At 64.2% G+C, this 22,003-nt stretch overlaps 2 protein-coding genes across 4 annotated transcripts; one reads left to right on the top strand and one right to left on the bottom strand.

Annotated features, from left to right (window-relative positions):
• The first annotated feature begins 42 nt into the window (after positions 1-42).
• TSR3 (TSR3 ribosome maturation factor) lies at positions 43-2,531 on the top strand. Of its 2 annotated transcripts, XM_086376485.1 has the most exons (6): positions 43-240; positions 327-546; positions 905-1,098; positions 1,497-1,673; positions 1,829-1,892; positions 2,137-2,531. In XM_086376485.1, exons 1-6 carry the CDS (start codon positions 129-131, stop codon positions 2,315-2,317), a joined length of 948 nt encoding a protein of 315 aa, XP_086232611.1. In that variant the 5' UTR covers positions 43-128; the 3' UTR covers positions 2,318-2,531. The 2 variants fall into 2 exon arrangements, with proteins under 2 accessions (XP_086232611.1, XP_086232612.1); XM_086376486.1 differs by lacking the exons at positions 327-546; positions 905-1,098.
• On the bottom strand, positions 2,315-15,821 carry BAIAP3 (BAI1 associated protein 3). Of its 2 annotated transcripts, none has more exons than XM_086376473.1 (35): positions 15,672-15,821; positions 11,770-11,910; positions 11,459-11,546; positions 11,236-11,316; positions 10,899-11,006; positions 10,414-10,473; positions 10,213-10,279; positions 9,945-10,140; positions 9,663-9,707; positions 9,465-9,542; positions 9,273-9,375; positions 8,837-8,944; positions 8,653-8,748; positions 8,419-8,522; positions 8,101-8,221; positions 7,495-7,619; positions 7,317-7,407; positions 7,124-7,180; positions 6,931-7,028; positions 6,776-6,827; positions 6,556-6,686; positions 6,286-6,409; positions 6,066-6,209; positions 5,886-5,978; positions 5,603-5,794; positions 5,448-5,516; positions 5,279-5,358; positions 5,099-5,207; positions 4,621-4,692; positions 4,396-4,476; positions 4,194-4,314; positions 3,991-4,114; positions 3,703-3,908; positions 3,235-3,574; positions 2,315-2,515 (listed from the first exon to the last, which is right to left on the bottom strand). In XM_086376473.1, the coding sequence occupies exons 2-34, from the start codon at positions 11,898-11,900 to the stop codon at positions 3,471-3,473; spliced, it is 3,459 nt and encodes a 1,152-aa protein (XP_086232599.1). In that variant the 5' UTR covers positions 11,901-11,910; positions 15,672-15,821; the 3' UTR covers positions 2,315-2,515; positions 3,235-3,470. The 2 variants fall into 2 exon arrangements, with proteins under 2 accessions (XP_086232599.1, XP_086232600.1); XM_086376474.1 differs by having other exon boundaries at positions 15,502-15,778.
• Between the last annotated feature and the right edge of the window lie 6,182 nt (positions 15,822-22,003).

Below are 22,003 nucleotides of genomic sequence, written 5' to 3' on the forward strand. Positions count from 1 at the left end.
AGCCGGAATCGGAAGTGGCGCCCCGCCGCGCGGTCACATGGGGACCTGAACCGGAAATGGTGCCGGCGCACAACTTGGCCGCCGGAGGAGCGGAGACGCGGTAGGCGTAGCGGGCCCGGCTTCTCGCTATGGGCCGCCGGAGGGCCTCGCGCGGGCAGGGCGCGGAGGGCGGCCGTGCTCGGCGCCCAGCGGGCCGCTCCCTGGAGGCCTTCGCCGAGGAAGTGGGCGCCGCGCTGCGCGGTGAGTGGGGCGTGATCCTGTTGGGGGCCGGGGGTCGGGCCGCGGAGCCGCGCCTGAGGCCGGGTTCCCTTCTCTGCCCGCCGCAGCGTCCGTGGAGCCAGAGGCCCCTGAGGACCAGGGCGGCCCGGGCCCGGCGCAGCTGCCCTGCACGCTGGCCATGTGGGAGTTGGGCCACTGCGACCCCCGGCGCTGCACCGGCCGCAAGCTGGCCCGCCTGGGGCTGGTGCGCTGCCTGCGCCTGGGCCACAGATTCGGCGGCCTCGTGCTCAGCCCCGTGGGCTCCCAATACGTGTCCCCCGCAGACAGGTAGGCTCGAGAGGACTGGGTGCGGGGAAACGGAGTGGGCCTGCTCGGACTCTTCTTAATTAGCGCCCAGCCTTGGCGCATCTTTCCCTTCAGGGCTCACCTGTTTGTGTTATCTGTCTAGTTGGCCCCCGTTGCCTAGGACAGAACCCAGGAGGTAGCAGGCAATAGTGAACATTTGTTGAGTGAATAAAAGCCTCATGGAGGAACAGCTTTCCCCCAATTGCCTCAGATGCTTAGCCCGTGAGAGTCCTTGAATGATGCCCCTGAATCCCCAGGGCGGCCAGTCTCCTAGGACATAGCTGCCCTGGGGCCAGCACCCAGTTAAACCCAGAACCAAGCCCTACACTGCTCTTGGCAGACACTTGGTGGCACAGTCTGGGGTCGCTGTCATCGACTGCTCCTGGGCCAGACTGGATGAGACTCCATTTGGGAAGATGCGTGGGAGCCACTTGCGGCTCCTGCCCCACTTGGTGGCTGCCAACCCTGTGAACTATGGCCGGCCCTGCAGGCTGTCCTGCGTGGAGGCCTTTGCTGCCACCTTCTGCATCCTGGGTGAGTGTCAGGGCCTGGCAGCTGGGAGTCGGTGTGCTTTTGCTGCCAGTCCCGGGAGGAGCCTGACCACGTGCTGGGTGGTGGCCAGGGTTTCCTCCCAGCTCCCACTTTAGTCCTCTCCCTGAGAGGCGGAGGTGGAGACAGAACAGACCATTGGCCTCCAAGCGCTTGTCAGGCTGTCGTCAGGGCACAACGGCCCCCAGAGCCCTGTTAACCCAGCTCATCCCCTGAGAACTTAAGGTCCACACGGAGGCTCAGACGGGCAGTCCCGTGAGACGCCCTGTTGGGAGAGGGACTTGGTGGGCTGCAGAGGGCTGTGGGCCAGTATTGGCGGGACTCTCAGTTCCTGGGGGGCAGGAGAGGGACTGTCTACATCCATAGGCTTCCTGCACCAACAGGCTTCTCAGACCTCGCTGTCATTTTGCTGCGGAAATTCAAGTGGGGTAAAGGCTTTCTGGATCTGAACCGCCAGCTTCTGGACAAATATGCGGCCTGCAGCAGCCCAGAGGAGGTGCTGCAGGCAGAGCAGGAGTTCCTGGCCCAAGCCAAGGAGCACCCCGAAGAGGAGGAAATCGGTGAGGCCTGGCAGGGACACCTACCCCCCAGGTGGGAGCCAGGACCCTCCAGGCCTGCCCCCTCCCTTGAGAAGCCCCGGGGTTGGGAAGACCTTCCTGCCACAGCTGTGAGACTCCTACTTCAGGCCGCTTTCCTCCTTGATTCTTCTATTCAGATCCCTTTGATGTGGACTCAGGGCGAGAGTTTGCAAACCCCAATCGGCCCATGACTGGCTCCCGGTAGGTCCCCCAGCGTCATGATAGCCTTGACTCAAGGCTCTCCTCCACCTCTGATCCCAGCCCCTCCTTCTGCAGGGTTGGGGACTGTCTTAAACATCAGGATGGTTTTCTGACTGCAGAGAAGGGAAGCTGGAGGGGTTTCCACTCTGAGAGGATGGGGAATAGGAATCTGTCCTCAGCTTGGGGGCTCTGGTGAGTGAGTAGGTGTGTCGGGGAGGCCAGTGGACATACCCCTCTCTCTTAGGCTGCCCAGAGATGGTGCTGACAGTGACACTGAAGATGAGTCTGAGGAACTTGGGCCTGACCCTGACAGTGGGGGAGACAGCAGCAGCAGCCCAGAAGAGGAGGAGACTGCTGAGCAAGGGGCTGAAGCCAGGGTCCCCACAGAGATTTGGAAAGGAATCAAGAAACGGCAGAGAGACTGAAAGTTGCAGAGGTGTGTATTTTTGGAGGCGGAGTGACGAGGACATCTGGAGATGGCAGTGGAGCTTGTGGGAACACAAACGGGCCTGGCGGCCTCAGGCCGTGCAGCTGCGAGCAGGACTGGACTCTGACTGGGTTCTTTCCCGGCGCTTCTTACCCAGCCTTGCTCTGGGTCCTGCCTCAGAGCCCTCCCAATGAAGCTGCAAGCCAAGAAGACCCCCGCGTGAGCCTCTGCTTCTCGGCACTCGGCCTCTAGTGAGCCACATCCTGCCTAGAGAGCCTGGGGTGTAGAGATGGGACCCCTGGGTAGGTCTTGTGTGGACGCTGTGCATTCATGAAAAGGAGATGGCCAGACAGTTGGCACAGAGTGCCTTACACTAACCCAATCAGCCTGGCGTGACATCCTCAGCCTCCCACAATGACCGCAGAGGTCCCTCTCCTGGGCCTGTGGGCTGGGTGGGGACTGGAGACCTGTGGAGCTCTCAGGAGAACCCCTTCCATATGCCCTCTTAGAGCGGGGGGCATCCCCAGAGAAGGTGGGGGCGCTGCGGGTGTTCACCTCTCTCTCTGAGGCCTGGATTGTCCAGACTCCAAACTCAAGACCTTCCAGCCTCTCCGCTTAGGGAGACTCTGCCCTGACCCCAGAGAGGCCCAGGACAGAGGTCTTCCCTGGTTACTGGTGACATTTACGGGTGAACGATTCTATGTTGGGAGGAGGGCTCATGGCAGGATGTCAAACCACACTTCTAGCCTCTACCCACTGATGCCAACAGCACAGCCACCACTCACTCACCAGGTGTGACTGATCCCCCCTGCCTAACGTCCCCTGGGGGCAAGGCCCCCAACTGAGAACCTTGCCTTAAGACCAGGGTCCTCCCACCCTGAGGCCGTGGAACCTGAGGGGAGATGGGAAGCTCACCTGGTGGCCAGGGCTCGTCCAGTCGGCTGTCCAGATCCAGTAGGGTAGGGCTTATTGGGCACAGTTCACAGCACACACCGCACAGACGTGGTGGGGCAGAAGGGAGCCGGGGAGTCCAGCCACGGAACACACACCATGAAGCGGGACAGGGCGCCATGGCCCAGCTGCACAGAGCTGACCACAAGGCGAGACAACAGCGCGGGACGTGTGGAGGGCTTGGCTCTCGCCCGCAGGGCTCAGGGGTCCGCCTCCATGTACTTCTCCAGCTCCCGGAGCCTCTTGACAAATTCCTGCGCCTCCTTGTTGGGGCGACCCTCCAGCATCCGAAGCGCGGACCTCACTGCGGGCGGGGGCGGGGGCGGTGTCAGTCCTGCTGGCCCCGCCCTCACTGCTCAGTCACCCTGGGCTCTGCAGGGGGCGGGGCCAGCATCGGCCCGGCTGGCCCCGCCCCGCCGGAAGCTCACTCACCCTGGGCTCGCGGCCGGCGCAGGTGCAGGGTGACCGGCTGGCTGGCCCTCGCGCTCCCTCCCACCTGGGGCCTCGCGACGCCGCCAACGCTGCCCAGGCCCAGGGCTGCCTCCCCCGCGAAGTCGTTAGTGGACAGCCAGTCATGGTCCATGACGGTGAACAGCACGCAGGCGCCACGGCGGCGGCAGGCCTCTGCGGGCACGGAGCTGCGTGGGGAGAGGGGAGGTGGGTCGTTATCTGGAGCCCTGCTCCCCACTCCGGGCCGGCAGGGTGGGGAGGGACACTCACAAGTAGAAGAGCTCGTCGTATACGGGGTGCAGCGTCCGGCTCTTGACCTGGGTCCTCTGGCTGCGGACCAGCGGGAAAAGGTGCGGCGGGCCCAGCTCCACGATCACAAAGGGGTCGCTTAGGCCTGGGGACACGGCTGTGAGCGCACCCCGCCGCCAGCCCCGCCCCGCCCGGTGGCAGCCCTCCCCACCGCTCGCCCGCACCGTTGGCGTCCAGGGGGAGCAGGTCGGCGGCGTGCAGCACCTCCACCGCCAGACGCTGCTCGGCCGCCTCGTAGTGGCAGCGGACGCTCAGGCGCCCGAACCGGTTGTGTTCCATGGATCTCTGTGGAAAGGCCAGGAGCCGGTGAGACGAGCTCGGGGTCGTTGGGGGCGGAGCCTCGTGCGCGCACCTGGGCCGCACTACCTGCTTGAGCTTGTCCAGGTAGTACTGCTCGATGCACTCCCGCGTGGAGCACTGGTGCAGGCGCAGCTCCTCCTCCAGCCTCTGCAGGGAGGAGGCGGCGCCTGGTGTTACCGGAGCTCCTCACCGGCCCCATTTCACGCGCGGGGCGGGGCTGAACTCAAACCTGGGTCTCAGGTGTCCGCCCCTGCCCCTTCCTCTGTCAGAGGCCCCAGGGCCAAACCTTACCTTGTAACTTCCATCTCTCAGGCTCTCCAGGGGCAGACCCTGGCCCTCAGCGTGGAAAAAGTTGACCAGGGCCTGGGGTGGGGCAAGAAAGAAAAGGTATCAGGGGCCGGGTGGGTGCTGGAGACAGAGAGTGGGAAGGAATGGAGCCTTGAGCAGCACCCGGCCTGGGCTGTCTGGAGCCCAAGGCAGAGCCACTCACACCTGGGCCGTTATCAGAAGCTGCCAGGAAGCTTGGGGACATGAGGGCACCCAAAGCCAGACAGCTGTCAGAACAGGTGGCCCAGATGCTGCTGACTCAGCAGACTCAGGGAAAGAGATGCTGCCTGATGGCTTCCCAGAGGAGGAGTGTCTGGGCTGGGGACCAGGCCGGAGGGGGGCGTGCAGGTGGAAGGGTCAGCAGTCTTATTGCCAGGGGGCAAGGGCAGAGGGGCCAGGAACCAGGAGTTCAGGCAGGAAAGGCTCTTCCATGGGGCCCTACCTCCAGTGTGAAGTGGAAGCGCCCATAGAAGTCGGCAGACACGTCTCGGTTTGCTCCCAGAGCCTGCAGAATGGCCTGCAGCAGCAGCTCCCAGAGGGCCTCCAGCACCCTGCAGGATGCTCAGCATCTGTGACCCGACCATGGGCCAGCCCTGCTCTACCCACCCGCCCAGGACCATACCTGTGAAGGTTTTCCTTCACCAGTGAGGCATTCAGCAGAGCCAGTTTCTCATCCAGGTACTTCAGAAGGGGGGCCACGGCCTGCAGGTAGGGTCCTCAGGCTAGGACTGGGCCCCAGTGCACACACGCATTCCCCACCAAGCCCAAGACCTCGCTGGCCGGGCACTCACCTCGTCATTCTGGATGGAGTCCGGCGAGAGGCTGACGTGCTGCACATACTTCCTGACGTCACCCACCATCTGTGGGAGAGCAGGAGAGTGGTGCTTAGCAACGCGGGTGCAGGGAGGGGCAGCTGGCTCCTGCCCCAGCCCACCGGCCCTGCCACCTTGGAGGTCAGGTGTGCTGTCACAGTTCGGGCCTCCCGCTGCAGGTCCTCGTCCAGGGCCTGTGTGCAGCTGAGCAGGGGCCGCGGGAGCGTGCCCTCAAGCCCCGCAGCCCCCTCCGGCCACGCCAGGCCACGCAGTGCCTGGCCAGCAGCCTTGCGGAGGAGCTCCACGTCGTTGAGGACCACGCAGAGCTGGGGAGGTGTGATGGACGTGCGTGGGCTGGCAGCCGGGTGGTGGCCACCCTAGGCCTCCATCCCCCACTCCTGCGCCCCCTCTGCTCACGGGCTCGCTCACTGCCTCTCCAGCTGCCCCAGGCTGAGCATCCACCTTCTTTCGCAGCAGCTCTGTGTAGAAGAGGGCGGCTTCACACAGGTCCTGGGGTGGAAGACGGGGGCTCAGGAGCTGTGGGCCATGTCCCTTCTGCACCCAGACCCCAATCTCCTCTTGGTGGGTAGTCCCCACCTGGCTGAGCTGGGTGCCTAGTGTCTGGGCCTGGGCAGGGTCAGGCCATGCCAGGCAGGCCCACAGCTCCTGGATGTGGCTGAAGCAGAGGCTGGCAGTGGCCGCAGAGCTGCTGTGCTTGGAGGAGGCATCCATGGGCTCCAGCTAGGAAGCAGGAGGAGGCCCAGGTTGGGGGGAGCCCAGATGAGCCCAGCCCCCTCAAGTCTGAGAGCTCACTCACTGTGTCCACATCCACGGCTCCCTGAAGCCTCCACTTGGTTTGGTCCCGCAGCACCTGCAGCCAAAGCTTCACAGCAGGCAGGAATGGGGCATGGATGCCGGCCAGGGCGAGGGAACGGCTGTCCCTGCAGTGGGAGGCCCGTCAGCGCTCACCCTGATCAAACACCTTGAGCCAACATGTCCCAGGTTCCCAGCCTGCAGAGGCCCTGGGGAGACTGCACAGAGAGCCCTCCAAGAGGAGACTGGAGGACAGGTGGGGCAGGGCACCCACCGGCCCGGAATGCTGCTCCAAAAGCGCTGGATGTCCGCCAGGGTCAGGTAGAGCTCAAAGAGCCCCAAGGCCACCTCCAGGGTCATCTTGGGGCTCAGCTCCTCTGTCAGCACCCAGGCCTCTTCAGCCACCTGCCCAGGAGGGTGGACTCAGGCTGGTGGCAACAAGGAACCCCAGGCCCCTTCCCAGCCAGGGGGCTCTCCCCACGCCCCCTCCTCACCAGACGCTCCAGCTGCCGAAAGGTGAGGGTGAAGAAGTCGACCTTGATGATGCTGCAAAGGACACACCTCAGATACCTGCTCGCCCTGCTCCCCAGCTGGGTGGTGGCACTTTAGGGGCTGGGTGCAGGGGCAGCAGGGAGAGCCCTGGCCCCACCTGTGGAAGAGGCTGGCGTAGATGCCGTAGCAGGACTGCAGGTCCTCGTAGATGGTGTCAGCCAGCTTGATCAGCCCGGCGAGGCGCTGTGGGCCTGGCTGCAAGGAGGCCCAGCACACTGACCTTCTGGCCTGCACTCACCTGTGGCCGCGCACCTCCCCTGTGGCCACGCCCCCCCACTCTGCCACCACACCTGCTCACGAGGACTTTGGGTGTTCAGGAGCTTGTCGAACCACTCACGGTTGCCTCTCTGCAAGGGAAGTGCCGAGGAAGCGTGTTGGGTGGGAGGGAAGAAGGGCAAGTGTGTGTGGTTCCACAGGTCCAGCCTGAGGGCAGGGGCACGGGCAAGGATGGGCAGTTAGCCCAGACCCAGCTACCAGACGCACCTTCAGGGCAGCAGCAATGTCCATGTTTAGCTCCGTCTCGAAGGGGCAAATCTCAAACGAAGGCTGGAAGAGCTGCAGCTTGCCAAGACACCTGGGCGAGGGGTTGCAGCTGACTGGGGGCTGCCCCACCCAGTCCCCCAGCCCCAACCCCCACCCACAGATGAGTGGCTGCACCCACTTCAACAGCAGCTCCAGGCGGTAGACAGCTGTGCTGTTAGTGGCAGGAAAGTAGTCCCGGAGCTGTCGCAGCAGCTGAAGCCCAAACTCAGAGAAGGCAGAGAAGCTGTCTGCCAGGCCCTCCTCCTGAGGGACAGGGCCCTTCAGAACGGACTGCTGAGTGCCCGCTCCTCGTCAAAAGCAGCCGGTCTGCAAGGCCCTGCCCTGAAGAGCACCTTCCCTACTACGGGCCTCCAACCCCACTGGCCTCGCCCCGGTGCCCTCTCCAGCCTCCACAGCGCCCCCTGGAGACACAGACGCCCCCAGGGCCTTCGCAGCACGAGCTGCGCCTCCTTCCTTGCGGCCCACTCCCTCCGCTGCTCGCGGGGCTGAAGCCGCACGGCCTGCCTCCCGCGGGACTCCCTCTTGGTATCGCACAGCCCTGTCCTGGGACCGCACAGCAGCTGCTCTCTCAAGTCCCGCGCTTTGTCCGCTTATTTTTAACCCCCTACCACTCCCACAGGCTATGCACCCCAGCAGGGCAGGACTCTGGCGGTCCTGTCCCTGCTTGTCCCAGCCTGAACAGCCCCCCGGCACACCCTCCAGGAGCATTTTCATGCGAGCCCACCTGCTCCTGGGGCAGCGAGCCCGCCTCCTCCCAGTGAGCCTGCAGGTCTTCTAGCAGCCCCAGCAGGTAGCCGTAGTCCAGGGTGCGGGTCTGATGGTGGCGGCTGCTGACCTGCCAGTGCCTGCGGGGCCCCAGCCCAGGCTCAGAGTAGCTGCGTCAGGGGCCCGACCCAGCAGGGGACCCGTGCCCCTCCGACTGATAGCCCCACCCCTTCCCAGACCCCGCCCCCGCCCCGCCCCGCCCCCCGCGGCAGGCCTAGCCCACCTAGCCCCGTTGCGCCTAGGCCCCACCCCTCGCGACGCGGCCCCGCCCACTCACAGCACAGCCAGTTGCAGCGCCGACAGGTTGCTCTGTGCGCCGTGCAGACAGAGCACGGTGGCCGCAGGCCCGCTGAGCTCGCCACGCCAGCTGCTCGAGTTGGGCTGGGGGACGGGCTGGCCGTGGGTGGAGGCGGGAGACCCCCATCCCCTCTCGGCCCCCAGGTCCCTGGCCTCCCCGCCTCGCCCTCCCCAGCCGCCCCTGGCTGGCCCTGGGGCCGGAGGTTGGCGCTACCTCCTCGGCTCGGTGCTCGAACTGCAGCAGACGGTTGAGCAGCAGCAGGTACGACAGGAAGCCCGACCGCCCACGCTGGCTCATGTTCGTGTCCCTCTGGAACGCAGGGCCGGCTGGTCAGTAGCCCTTCCCGAGCCTATGGGCTGGGGTGCAGGGCTGCAGGAGGGGGGCCCTTGGCTCCCACCTGTGTGGTGATCAGCTTGAGGATCAGTTGGCAGTCACCCTGCACCCGGGAGGCGCTAGAGCGCGGTTCCAGCTTGAACCAGCGGTCCTCCCCAGCCACAGGCACCTCCTAGGGGAAGGGAGTTCAGATTGGTGGTTCTGCCTAACGCTCCCTCCCTGCACAGACTGTCTCTGGGACGGCAGGAGAAACAGGCCTCTACTTCCCACTGAACGCTGGTGACCAGCACAGGGGCGCTCAGGGGTGCCTGGACACTAGAGGTTCCTGGAGGCTGTCCCTCCCCACTTGCAGCATGATGTTCCCCCAGCCCCAGCTCAGGAAGGATGGGAAGCTGCTGGGGTATCACGGGACATAGCAGCAGTGGGGCAGGACTGCTGCCAACACCAGGTGGGACACCCAGGAGCAACCATTCGGCAAGCAAAACTGCCAGCCCACTCACCCGGACGGGTATGTTGAGGCACCCCAGGAAGTCATCAGTGTGGTCCTCCGTGGGCCCCGCTGTCCCATTTGCGCGGGCAGACTTGACAATCTGTTTGAAATACCTGGGGGCAGCAGGATGGCTTCAGGCCTGTGGCCCCTGAGGAGCCCACACCCGCTGGCCCCTGTGTGTGGGAGGGTCCTGCTGCCCCACCTGCTCACGCCCTTCAGGCCGATGACCTCATTCAGCTTTCTGCACGCTTCCACCAGAGACACATCATCGTCGTGATCCCTGGAGGGAGTGGGGGGCCTGGCTTGTCTGCAGCTCAGCCTGGCTCTGACTGCCCCCTCCCGCTCCGCCCAGACCAGAGGCGCCCGCACCCCCTGCCCTGCAGGGCACAGGGGCCTCTACCAGATGTCCAGGTGCAGCTGGTCTGTGCCCACGTCCTCGATCTCACTGTAAGGAGAACAGAGAGGTGCCCCGGAGGGTCCAGGTGATGCCCTGCCCGGTGCTGGGGCAGGGACAATTTCTGAGCCTCAGTCTCCTGCTCTGGAAAGTGGGCACAGGACCAGCCCTTCGGTTCCCAGGGGCAGGCACTGAGACCACCTATGGGTGCAGCTGCTCCAGGACCAGCCGGCACCGCCACAGACCCCGCCCAGCCACCCTGCTGCCCAACTGGACAAGGGGCCTTACAAAAGGAAGTGCTCCTTCCACACGGGGTTCAGGGTGCTGCTCTTGACCTCGGTGACCTGGATGCACTTGGCTGGCAGCGGGCCACCTCGCTTGCTGCCCTTGCGGAAGCTGAAGCGCTGTTCCTTGTGCGGGCTAGGCTCCCGCACAGCGCCTGAGGCCGGCAGGATGCCCAGCATGCAGTACGGGTCACTGAAGCCTAGGAGATGGTGGGTGCCTCAGTCCCAGCCCCGCCCCCGTGGCCCCCAGACCCGGCTGGCCCCCCACTCACCGTTGGGGTCTTTGGCCAGCAGGTTCTTGGCACGCATGACGGAGACTTTAAGGGCATAGGTGGGTGCCTGCAGGTGGGGGGCAGTGACGGTCTCTGGGGCTCGGTGTGGGCCTGACACGGCTGGCCCTGCACCCCTCCACCCTGAGCCTCTGCCCACAAGCACTGCGAGGGCAGCATCTGCCCATCGGGCAGCAGCCTCACCTTGGCCTTCTTCACGCGCTCCACAGCCGCGGCGTGCTCCTCGGGGCCGGTGCCAAACACCTGCAGGCCGGCAGGTGTGAGGCCCAGGGGCCCTTGAAGCAGACCAGTTACCATCCCGGGGGCTTCACGGGGCAGGGGGAGCACACGCAGCAGGAAGAAAGGGGTCTGTCCTTCCTACCTTTCTCTGTGTGTCTGTCCATCCTTCTGTGTGAGTCCTACATCTGTCTACCTGTCTTTTCCGATGTTCTTTGTAGTTGTGTCCATCTGTGTGTTCTTCTGTTTGAATGTGTCTGTGTGTCTGTCCACCTTTCTGGGCATGCCTGTCAGCCTATGTGTGTCTGCCTGAGCACCTGTGTGTGTGTTATGTATGTAGGGCAACTCTGTGTGTTGAGGCGACAGTAACACAAGCAGGTGGGGAAAGTGTCTCAGCCACCCCCAGAGACAGTGGGGCCGGGCCAGCCGAGTGGGCGGGGCCTGGGGCTCACCTGCTGCAGGTAGCTCAGCAGGGCCTCCTCGTCATCCACCTGGTCGGGGCCCATGGTGCCTGCGCGGTGAAGGACCGTGTACAGAGCCTCCTCGTAGAGCATGTCCACCTGTAAGTGGGGACGTGGGCCCTGAGTCCCGACTGCAGGGGCTCTCGGCTCCTCGGACGCACCCTCTCTGCCCAGCCCCCAGCCGCTCCTCCCACTGGCAGAGCCTGGTCTCTGCCTCTGCGCCTTTGCACCTTTGGGGCCTCCACCAGGGGTCCCTCCCCACCCCTGACCTCTGCTCACTCCCATGGGGAGGTCGGCCCACCCTCCCCAGACACCCCCACCCCCTTACCTCCTCTTGGCTCAAAGTTCTCAGGCCACGGCTGGGGTCCACGGGCTCTGCGGGGGCAGGTGAGCTGCTGCGCAGCAGGACCTGTGAGGGGCGCCGGGGTGTGAGGGTCTCCGTGGCTCCCTGGCAGGGAGTGCTCCAGGGAGGGAGGGAGGGGAGCACGGAGCAGCTGCTGGGGAGGCCAGCCCGGGCCCATTAGGGGCAGTAGGGCCCGCAGTGTCCGCACCTCAGGGCACGGGAGCCCCTGTCTGCCCTCCCCCTTCTTCAGGATGAGGCGCATCTGGGCGAAGAACTCCACACCATCTCCGGGTTTCCTGCAAGAAAGGCCACACTCGGGGTCAGCAGACCCTCCAAACACTGCAGCTCAGAGCACGTGCCAGCCCACATGACTCAAAGGGATCCCCGGGTCTCTGAACAGCTGGGGGTGCAGTGTGATGCCCTCCACAGCCTTGGGTTCAGAGCCTCCTGGGCTTCCCCCAGGGGCCGTGCTGGTGTGTGAGGTCAGGGGAGGAAGGGAGTGGGCTGGGGGGCACCCACCAGGCCCCGGCTGTGGGCTCCGGCGGGTCGGCACTGCCGCTGGCCGGCTCCTCCTCCGTCCTCCGGCGGAAGGATGGGCACACCTGCACCTGCCTGAGCACGCTGCTCTTGATCTCCAGCAACGTGGACATGGCGGGCGATCTGTGGGCAGAGAACCCCGCCTTACTGTCCCCTGTGGTCACATCAGGTGCCACCCTGAGCAGTGACAGAGGTGTGACCTGGAACTCAGAGGTGCTTACTGCTGGGGCCATGGGCTCCAACCCTCCCAAGGCTGCAGACTTGCTCAGTCCAAGCCCTGCCTCCCCGCAGGTTTGGGCTCCCCAGACCAGAATGATTCGGACTGAGCTGGTCTCAGGGGACACACAGGCGGGGGCCGCCATGCCCAGCCCCCATTCCTCCCTTGGCATGAAGAATTCCCGTGCCCCAGGGTGACATCTAGGCTACTCCAGGCAGGATGCTGCGTGGTGGCTCAGTTGCTATGGCAACACAGGCCCTGGGAGCAGACAGGGGCTGCGGCCCCACAGCCCACACTTTGCAGAAGGGGAGTGGGACCTGCTCGGGGGACACCTTCCTGTCCAGGGGGCCCGGCCCTGGGACGCCCCTGAGGGGCGCACGGCTGTCACTGCTGACTCCAACCCCCTCACACCTTGCGGGTGCTCATGCCCCCTGCAGACCTCGGGGGGAAGCCACCAAGGGCCCTGCAGTCCGCCTCTTCCACCCCGTGACCTGGCCCAGGCAACTACCTCCGGCCTTGGCCTCCCAATACCCCTGCCCCCACAACGTCTCACAAGGTGGTCTCATGGTCTCCTGTTCCCACGCTAAAAGTCAACAGGTCAAAGCAAAGACCCTCTCCTGCGCCACCTCTGCCCCTCAGTGCCACCTATTGGGCTCCCTGGCCCTGGCTTGCTGGCCTCTGTGTGCTGGACATGCCATGTTCCCCTTGGCTCACCTGGGGACCTGCCCACTGCCTGGGTCCTGTCCTTGTCCACTCTTGAGGGCGCCCCCCGCCACCCAGGCCAGGCACGTCAGCCCGAGCCTGTCCTTTTCATTTGACAAAATAGGAAATGGGGACCCCGCCAGATCCAGCTCTACTTGCTGGGCTCTCACAGGTCCCTGGCAGTGGGGTAGCCAGGGAGACCCACCCCGCCCTGTGTGCCCACTGCCAGGGGCCATGTGAGTGCTGGCACGTCCTCATTTATAGCCTTGACCTCCTCCCGGATGGTCACCCTCTGCTGGGACAGCGGGGCCAGGCACACCTGCCACCTTGAGGGTCCAGGACAGACTTTTCGAGCAAGCCGGGTGTATCTCTGTGGGGGTGGTGCCTGGGCTGCCATCGCCGGTATGTGACCCCCGCCAGCTCTCAGCTCCTCATCTCAGTCCCTGATCCTCCAATCCTGGAGCTGCAGGGCCAGGGGAACCCATCCGGCCAGACCCGAGAGCTGGGACAGGAGGAGGGGTGCCTCGGCCTCCAGCAGCCCTGGGCCCCCTTCACGCCAGTTGGTGCTTGCCCCAGGGAGCCCCTACCCCTGCTGCGGGCTCGGCAGCCCAGAGAGCTGTGAGGTCCCTGGGGGCTGGGTGTCACGGGTCCCCTTTTCCTCTCTAGCTGACTGGAAGACGCTGCTTCCCCAACAGCCCCCCAAAGCGAGGGAGCAGCCACTGCTTGAGCTGTTGCCAGGGTAACCGCCAGCTGCGTCTACGTGTGACGGGGGCTCCAGGGCTCACAGTCCCGGAGACAAAGATGACGCAGGAGCCAAGTGGCCTGAGCTGCAGGGTGGGAGGCTTTCTTGGTGAGACGAGAGTGTTCAAGGCAAGGGGGGCCCCCTCCTCAGACCAGCCCTGGATAGGAAGTGACACTCTGCTCCCCGCACCTAGACCAGGAAACCGAGACCCCAGGCTCATGAAGCCCAGGGTCAACCCAGCCAGCAGGCAGCCCGGGATAGAGTCACGGCCTCCCAGGCTCTGGCATCCAGGCGCTAAGCTCTTGGCTCGTCCTGAATCCCAGGTCCAGGCGGGCCCCTCCCTGCTCCCATCTCAGCCTGTGCCCAGGAGGGAGGCAGCAGCGGTGTCCGGGTGCAGAGGCTTTTCCTGGGAGCTCAGAAGCCCTCTCTGTCCCCTGGGAACCCCTGGGCTGCCTGTACAGCCACAGACTCGCTGCACCCGGCAGCCTGAGCCCTGGGGCCAGCCAGCACCCTCTCAGAGCTATCATGGACAGAGAGCGTGGGGCCGATCTCTAGGGAGCACTCACTGGCTGCCAGGGGCTCTCGGCGTGCATGGGGCAGAGTGAGCAGGGTACAGGCTTCAGGGGACCCCCTGTCTGTCTGACGGACCCCAGAGGACTCCTTCCTGAACTTTTCGTGTCTCAGTCCCACCCAGGCCTGGCCAGAAGCTCTGAGCAGGAAACACCTGTATCCCCGCTCAGGCCTGGCCACCAGCTCCAGTTTGTCCAATGAACAAAGCGAGGCCAGCCAAGGAGCTGGACGCCCTACAGGCACCAAGACCCAGACGAAAGCAATAGGCCTGCTGTGTTTCAGGGCTGTGCCCAAGGCCTGGGGTTGAGTGGGAAAGGATCACTCTGCAAAGTGATGTCACTCGCATTTCACATCCCAGTGATGGGGTCACTTGCCCAGAACCCAGGGCTCAAAGCCCAGCTGTCTCTGCTAGCCCACCTGGGGGCTAGCACTGAAGGAGACAGGTCTGAAGCAGTGGGGCTGAACTGGAGAGCCAGCCTGGTCTTCTAGAAGAATCCCTAGCAGCCCACTGGCCGCCCTGAACGTGAATCAACACCCTCAGGGCGCTGGGGCCGCTCACTGAAACCGGTCCCTGGGGACTTAGGGGTAGGGCATCCACCGATGCTGCCCCTGGCATGTGTAAGGGGGCAGCAGAAGGTCTGGCCTGGCCACCTGGCTCTCCCTGCTGCCCAGCCCAGCCCCCAGCTGGCCCCCTTCACTCTCCTAGGGGGTTTCCGGCTGCCCCCCTCCGCTGACTCCCTGCACAGTGCTCCCCTGCACACAGTGCGGCCGCAGTGCGTCCCGCAGCCCGCCTGTAACGCCTCTTAGAAGCACTGCTCACTGGGATCTCCTCCCCACCCAGTCCAAGGGAGGGGTCTGAGGTCTGTATTGTAAACAATTCCGCGGGCGGACCTAGAGCTCTGAAGCCGGAGACCAGCAGTAAAATGTTGGCGAGATGCTTCTAGAATGAACGCATTTAAAATGAAGTGCCCGTAAGATCTTCCTCAGAGGTCCCCTCCCACCTGGCCAGCCGGTCCCTCTGACCTGCTCCCCCCTCCCACTTCTCAGGGACAGGCTCCCAGCTCGCCCCTTCCTCCCGACCCCCGCTCGGACCTCACCCCCACCCCAGTTCTGTCGGGGTGCTTCTCTCATTGGTGGGTGTTCGGTTCGGGGACAGTTTGGAAGCCTGGAAAGGGTGTATTTTGGGGGACCCACCCAGACGCCGGGAGGAATTTGGGGAAAACAAGGGGTCCTGCCAGGATCCGGAGGAGGGGGAGCGGGCTGGGCTCAGGGGCGTCTTAATCGCTGGAGGGTGGACTGGGAAACCCCGTGGAGGGTCTCGGAGTCTTCGGTCCCCGCCCACCTGCGGCTTCCCCCGGGGATAGGGCGCCGGGTCCGAGCGTAGTGACCCTGCGCATGTCGGGGGGGGGGGGGCGGTGGTCTTGGAGCCCCGCGCCCTCCGCGGCTGGGAGGTCTGGTTCCCCCGCCCCTCTGCAGTGCGCACCGTCTCCCGCTCCGAGGCTCCGCTCCTCCAAGCGCGCGCCGGCCTCGTCTCCCCGGTGCCGACGGCGCGTCTTGGCGACCTCCCGGCGCCCCGGGGTGGCGGCGAGCGCGGTCCGCCGGCGGGGCGCCGGGCTGGGCTTCGACGGCCGGGCAGGAGTCCGCGGCACTCACCGTGGGCAAGGCGGCGGGGGCGCGGGGACGGGGCTCCTGCGGGCGCCGCACTCGGCGCCGGCTCCCGGGTCGCTCCAGCGGTGCGACCGCTCGCTGCCGCCAGCGCCCACGACTGAGCGCCAGGGGCCCCGCGCCCGGGCTGCAGGGGCCGGGGGCGGGGCTAAGCCTGCTCGCCCCGCCCCGCCGCTCGGGGCCCGCTTCCGTCCCGCCCCCGCCTCCCTCGCGCCCCTCTTCGCCCCTGCCCGCGCCGCTAGGGGCGCAGGGCGAGGATCCACGTGCCCCTAGTGCCCAGCCCGCGGACCCTAAGGGGAGGGGGCTCGGGGATGCCAATCAACCCACACGGGGGTACTGAGGCGGAGCAGACCCGCTCTGCGTCACGACCCCCTCTCGGGGACCCCAGGGCAGACAAGAGTTGCGGAAACCGAACAGGATACGCCTGGGCCGCAGCGCAGACTTTTCTGGAAGGGTTGTGTGGTCATCTCCAAAGTTGCCCTCCCAGCCAGCAGTTGGAGCTTGGAGCGGGCCTGGGCCTGAGGACTCCGCCTCCGCAGTCCCAGCCGCTCTTCTCAGAGGGGACAGCCCGCACCCCGGGGGGTGCCTACGTGTGCTGCAGGGGTCAACTCAGAACGCCCGCAACAATCCTGGTCACCGAAAGGGCCACCGACCCCACGGCCCATGTCTAGCCACCTGCCAGGTTACCCCGACGGCTGGAACCCTCTCGAGCTGTTCCCAGCCCATCTTTGGCGCCCCTCCACCGCGCCATGGTCACCTGGGGAGCCCGTAAAAATGGCTTGCTGAGCCCACCGGGGCCTGCTGACTCCCAGAGCCCAGGCTGGGCCTCGCCATCTGAGGCTTCTCCCACCCCAGCTGAGAACCCTGCAGGCTGCTCACATGCGCGGGCTCCCTGGATCCCCTTCCTACCTTTAGTAGACCCTGCTGGACCCTCAGAGCACCTTGTACTTGGGGGATCAGACTGTGGTTTGGAGAAGTTTTCACCCCAAAGGACCTCGTCTCTAGTGGAGGGACTCTAGGCTGGCTGGGGATCAGACAGACCTGGAACCCACTTCTGCTCAGCCCCAGAGTAAAAGAACGGTTGGCTCTGGGAGGTCAGGGCTGAGCTGAGCGGAGGAGACCCTGGAGGAGCAGGGTTCAGCACAGAGCTGCATGCAGGGAGGCAGCTGTGATTTCTCTATTCCTTGGTCTAGAGGGGACAAGATGCACTCCTCTCACCCCAGGAGGGGGTGGACAGTGCTTTGAGAGGGCGGACAGTGCTTTGAGAGGGCCACCACCTGTCTTAGCTTCTAGACCCAGACTCATGTCTGAGCCGCCTGTACCTATCTGTGCAGGATGAGACACAGAACCACCTGGGTTGGGGAAAACAGACCTGCAGGGAGGGGGTACAGCCCTGCAGGGAGAGGGGCAGCCCTGCAGGGTGTGTTCTACTGCTGGAGGCTCTAGTCCCAGGTCCTGCTTCCATCTTGACCCAGCACAGCTGGGCAGAGCGGGTGGGGGAGCTTGGGAAATGCACAGCAGCTTTGCACAAATGAATCAGATGAGCAGGGGAGGGGGCTGGACCCCACACCACCAGCTGCCCCTTGGCTTCTACAGGGGATAGGAATGGGGTCAGGGCAACTAATGTCCTTCCCTGAGGATCTGGCAGGTCCTGAGCCAGGATCTTGTAGCTGATGCCCCCCCACCCCTGCAGTCTTGCGTCAGGTTCTTCCAACCTGTTGGAACAAACATGGCTTGGTTGCCATGGTGATCATAATGGCTTTGGGGTGAAGAGATGAGACTCTGCAGCTGCTGTAAACAGGAAGTAAGGAGGGGCAGCTGCCAAGGGAGGGGGCCCCTGCTTGAACCCCCATCCCATGCCCAAGGGGAGCCAAGGGGCTGGGGGCCAGAGCCACCCTGGAGATGCACCAGCCCCCAAGACTAAGACCACAGAGGGCTCCTGGAGACCTCACCACTCTCTTTTGCAGGTGGGGAAACAGGCCCAGAGAGGGGAAAGGGATTGTCCAGGCAACAGGCTGGGTACCAAGCCCAACTCAGGGCCTCAGTTTCCCCAGGAAGGCATAACCCTCAGACCCTTCCCTCCACTGACATTTCCTGGGGACGGAGTGATGGTCCCATTGGCGCCAGCCCCTTCAGTGTCTCCTGACTTGTCCTGAGGCTGGAGTCAGGCCCTCCCAGGTCATAGTCCTGCCCTGCTGCCCTCCTCCGGCACCTTGGGCCTTTGCTTTCCTCATTTGTCAAACAGAAATAGCAGCAGCAGCGGAGCCCAGCCCTCAGCAGGGGCTGGGAGCCATCCTAGAGAGGAGGAGCAAGTGCTGGTTGAGTCAGTGGCAGCTCCTCCACTCCAGGGGAGAAGAAATGGGGGCCATCACCGGGGACCCTCCAGGGGCCTCAGGAGGGGCTCTTTCCTTTGGGGACTGCTTTGGCCTCAGCAGGTTGAAAGGATAAGCTTGTCCTCGTGTGACCCCACAGCAGGCAGAGGGCAGGGAGGGCGCCCCTGGCCCCAGCCTGTGCCCCAGACCTCAGGCTGAAGGATCTACCTGGCCCCAGACCCCCAACGGCACTAGGAGCTCGAGGCGCAGTGAGAGGGCAGCTCGGGGCATGCAGGGGCGTCAGGGCACAAGACATCCTGCCTGTGGGTGTCAGGGCTTGGTGGGGCCCCTGGGGAAGTGGGTTTACCCTCAGGGCTTGGGCTGGACAGGATCTGGCAGGCAGCAGGTGGGGCTTTCCCTCCTTAGGGCCAGGAGAAAAGCACCAGGCTCTGGGTCGCCACCCTGATGGCTGCTGATGGGCAGGGACAGGGGGCCGCAGAGGTGAGGTGCATCCTGTGAGGCCAGGGCACCACCATCATTAAAAAAAGGTATTGATTTGGCTGCACCAGGTCTTGGTTGCCACATGCGGGATCTTCCATCTTCCTTGCGGCACATGGAATCTTTAAGTGCAACACGCAAACTCAGTTGTGGCAAGTGGGATCTAGTTTCCCGACCAGGGATCAAATCCAGGCTCCCTGCAAGGAGAGCTGGGAGTCTTGGCCACAGGAAGTCCCCTGCCGTAGGTTTAATAAGGCATGAATCCCGCCCTCTGGGGTCAGCCTCTGGAATTGCAGGCACAGGTCCTAGCATTCTGACCCCCACACCAGTGGACGGACTGTGGCAGGCAAAGTAGGGAGGGAGGTGGGCCCCAGGGAACTCCTGGGCGCATGGCCAAGGGGTTCAGCCAGGGTCCCTCCCTGCTCAGGGCTGGAGGACCCTGAGGGACTGCAGGAATCTGGCCTGGGTGCTGGTTCTGCCAGCAGAGGAGGCGGCTCCAGTTAGGCGAGGGTCCGGCCCAGGTGTGGCCCCTGGCCTGGGGCACTTAGCAGAAGCCCATCGTGTATGTGGGGGGAGGGGGTCCTGCACCTGTGCAGGTGGGGCCTGTGCAGGGTTGGGGCTACGGGACCTCGGGCCCGAGGTTTCCGTGGGGCTGCAGGGGGCACAGAGCAGCCCCGCAGTCAGGATGTGTGGGTGTCTGTGAGGCTGGGCCGATGGGCTGCAGGCTGGGAGTGGGCCAGGCGCCTGCTCCTCTGAACACACCCCTCTGCACGCGGGAGGCGGAGGCACTTGTACTGGCTCTGGGGCCCCCGGTTCTCCCCTCAGGCAAGAAAGACCACCTTGGGACAGGTCACCTGTGAGAGGCCCGGGGAGGAAGGACCCAGGCCTGGGCACTGCGACTATTTTTTGCTGCTCCCTTATTACTTTCTTTTTTTTTTTTTTCTGGTTGTCAAATGATCCTTTTTTTTTTTTTCCTTTGCAGTTCTTAACTAGCGGGGCACTCCACTGCGCCACTGTTGATATCATCTATGATGTCATGAGGGTGGCGGCCATCAACATTGCAGCCCACAGACTGGGCGGTCCCCAGGATCTCTTTAATGGTTCCAGAAAGTTCTCTAGCTAGAGACCGATGCCGCATCTGCCGGGCAATGTTGACGATCTCATCAAAAGTAATGTTTCCACTGTGCTTAATGTTTTTCTGCTTCTTTCTGTCCCTTGGTGGTTCCTTCTAAGTGTGTCCGTCGCTCAGTCGTGTCCGACTCTTTGCAACCCCACAGACTGTAGCCTGCTAGGCTCCTCTGTTCCAGAATTCTCCAGGCAAGAACACTGGAGTGGGAGCCATTCCCTTCTCCGGGGGATCTTCCTGACCAAGAGATTGAACCTGGGTCTCCCACGTTGCAGGCAGATTATTTACCATCTGAACCACCCAGTTTCCCAACTGATGCCTGAGATTTCAGGCCAGGTGGCAAAGTCCATGTGTCTGAGAACTTGGGGTGGAAGGGGCCCAGTGCTCCCGCCCCTCTGCCCGGCCCACAGCCTCCGCAGACAGGACCATGGTGGTCTGGAGGCCTCTAGATGAGCCTCCTGAATCGCTGGGGCAAGACACCCACAGACTCAGCACCAGTGTCACCTGGGGACAGACCTGGACCAGCACTCCTTGGGCCTGTCCCTGCTGGAGCTGGCTGAGACCGGTTCGAGCCAGCCCAAGTCAGTATTCAGGCCCTCCAACCTGGCAACTCGTCGTCATGGCAACCTCAAGCGGGAGGCAGGGCCTGGTGCATGGTGGGAGGGCCTCGGGCAGCTGGGTCAGGCACGAGGGCATGGTGATGGCTCGGCAAGGAGAGTCCAGGGAGGTCAGGGGCTCCCAAGAACCCAGAGCCCAGCCAGAAGCCACAGGGGCTCCACGCACAGGGGTTCCTGGGGTAGCAGTGTCCAGCCTGTCCTGTGGTCAAGTTCTCCCGGAAGCCCCGATGTGGGTTCCTTGCTCGGCACCTGTGTAACAGGCTGCCCTGAGCCTGTCCTGGACACGCTGAGGACTCATGCGCACCTTAGCACCCTGGGACAGCGTCCTGGCTCCCTGGGGAGGGCCACCCTGGTGGTGGGAACAGCCCCACGTGGTGCGTACCTGCTCCAGCAGGCGAGACTTGGGGGACAGGGCCAGGGGTCAGCACCGGACGCAGGCTGCCTGCGCACTGACCTCGAGGTACACACTCGACCTTGGCTCTAGGGAATGTCACCCCCTGACACCTGCGGGTCGCTGCGCCTCTGACGCTGGAGGCCGAGGGAGGAGGGACCAGCCAGCCTGGCTCCTTGGGGCAGGGCGGCAGGAAAGGACTCCAGCAGGCGGCGGGTATCGGAAACATTTTAATCAGAGGATTTTAGATTCACCCCACAGTTCCTTACACGTCATGAGGCACCTCATGCTGGGGACACGCTCTTCCCTTACAGTAGAGACAGGGTGGTCGCATTTCATAGTTCTTGTTACAAGATTCACATCTTTGTTAAGCCAAGAACTGTGGCACAAAAGGACATTTCATTAGCCAAAGTCACGACGATTTACTAGAAATACTGATTACCTTAGAATGCTTTAAGTAGAAAATAGATTGAATTTCCACACATGGTAACCATATACACGGGTAACTATTACGAAGAATAGTTCAGTCATTACAAAATAAGATGTTCTGCGAGAAGTTACAGATACACAGCCTGTGGACCCCCAAAGGCCCTCTGTGCCTACCTATCCTCCGTGTCAGCAGCTCATGCGAGTCCAGCCCGACGAGAGGGCGAGCCACATGGGCCTTGGAGCCGCGGCCCCCAGCTTTCAACACAATCCTGTCGCTAGGTGGTGGGTCCCCAAGTGGAGCTTGGCCCCGCCTGGCTTCCTGACGGGTCGGGGTGATCAGTCCTCCTCAGGCCCTCAGCCTGTGGGCGGAGCCACAGGCACCGGTCCGCCAGTGAGGGTGAGGGTTCGAAGTGTGGGAGGGCAGCCGGACCCTGGGCCTCTGCAGTTCCAGGGTGCAGGACCCGGGCCAAAGCCCGCCTGCCTCGTCCTGTCTCCATCTTCGGGACCCCTGAGTGGGGCGGAGCCTCCGGAGGAGCGGCCTCAGGTGCAGATGCATCCGCAACAGGGAGGTGCCTGTGGGGCAGCGGCCTGCAGCGAGGCCTGCCCGCCTGCGCTCGCGGGGCAGGGGCGGGGGTGGGGGTGGGGGGGTTGTGTGTGGGGTGTGTGGGGGCTCCGCTCACCACGCAGGCCTCACTGCAGTCTGGGCCCCATCGCCCGGCCCGGCAGCCCTCAGCCACACGTCGGCCCTGGGGGTGAGCCGCCTGGACCATGGTCTTCCCGCCTGCCTGGCCTGGGTCAGCGTCTCCTGCTCCTGACGCCTGGGCCTGCGAGCTTGACAAGCCTCTGGATGCCAGTTCCGGCCTGACCAGACCTGACCCTCCGGCGCCCGCAGCCCCGAGCCCAGAGTGGCGGGGAGAGAACGCCTGCCACTGTTAACAGAGGACGGG

This window comes from Bos grunniens, chromosome 25 (assembly GCF_055505025.1).
Source record: "Bos grunniens cultivar Pamir isolate PY7600 chromosome 25, Bosgru_T2T1.0, whole genome shotgun sequence".
Classification (NCBI taxonomy): Eukaryota; Metazoa; Chordata; class Mammalia; order Artiodactyla; family Bovidae; genus Bos; species Bos grunniens.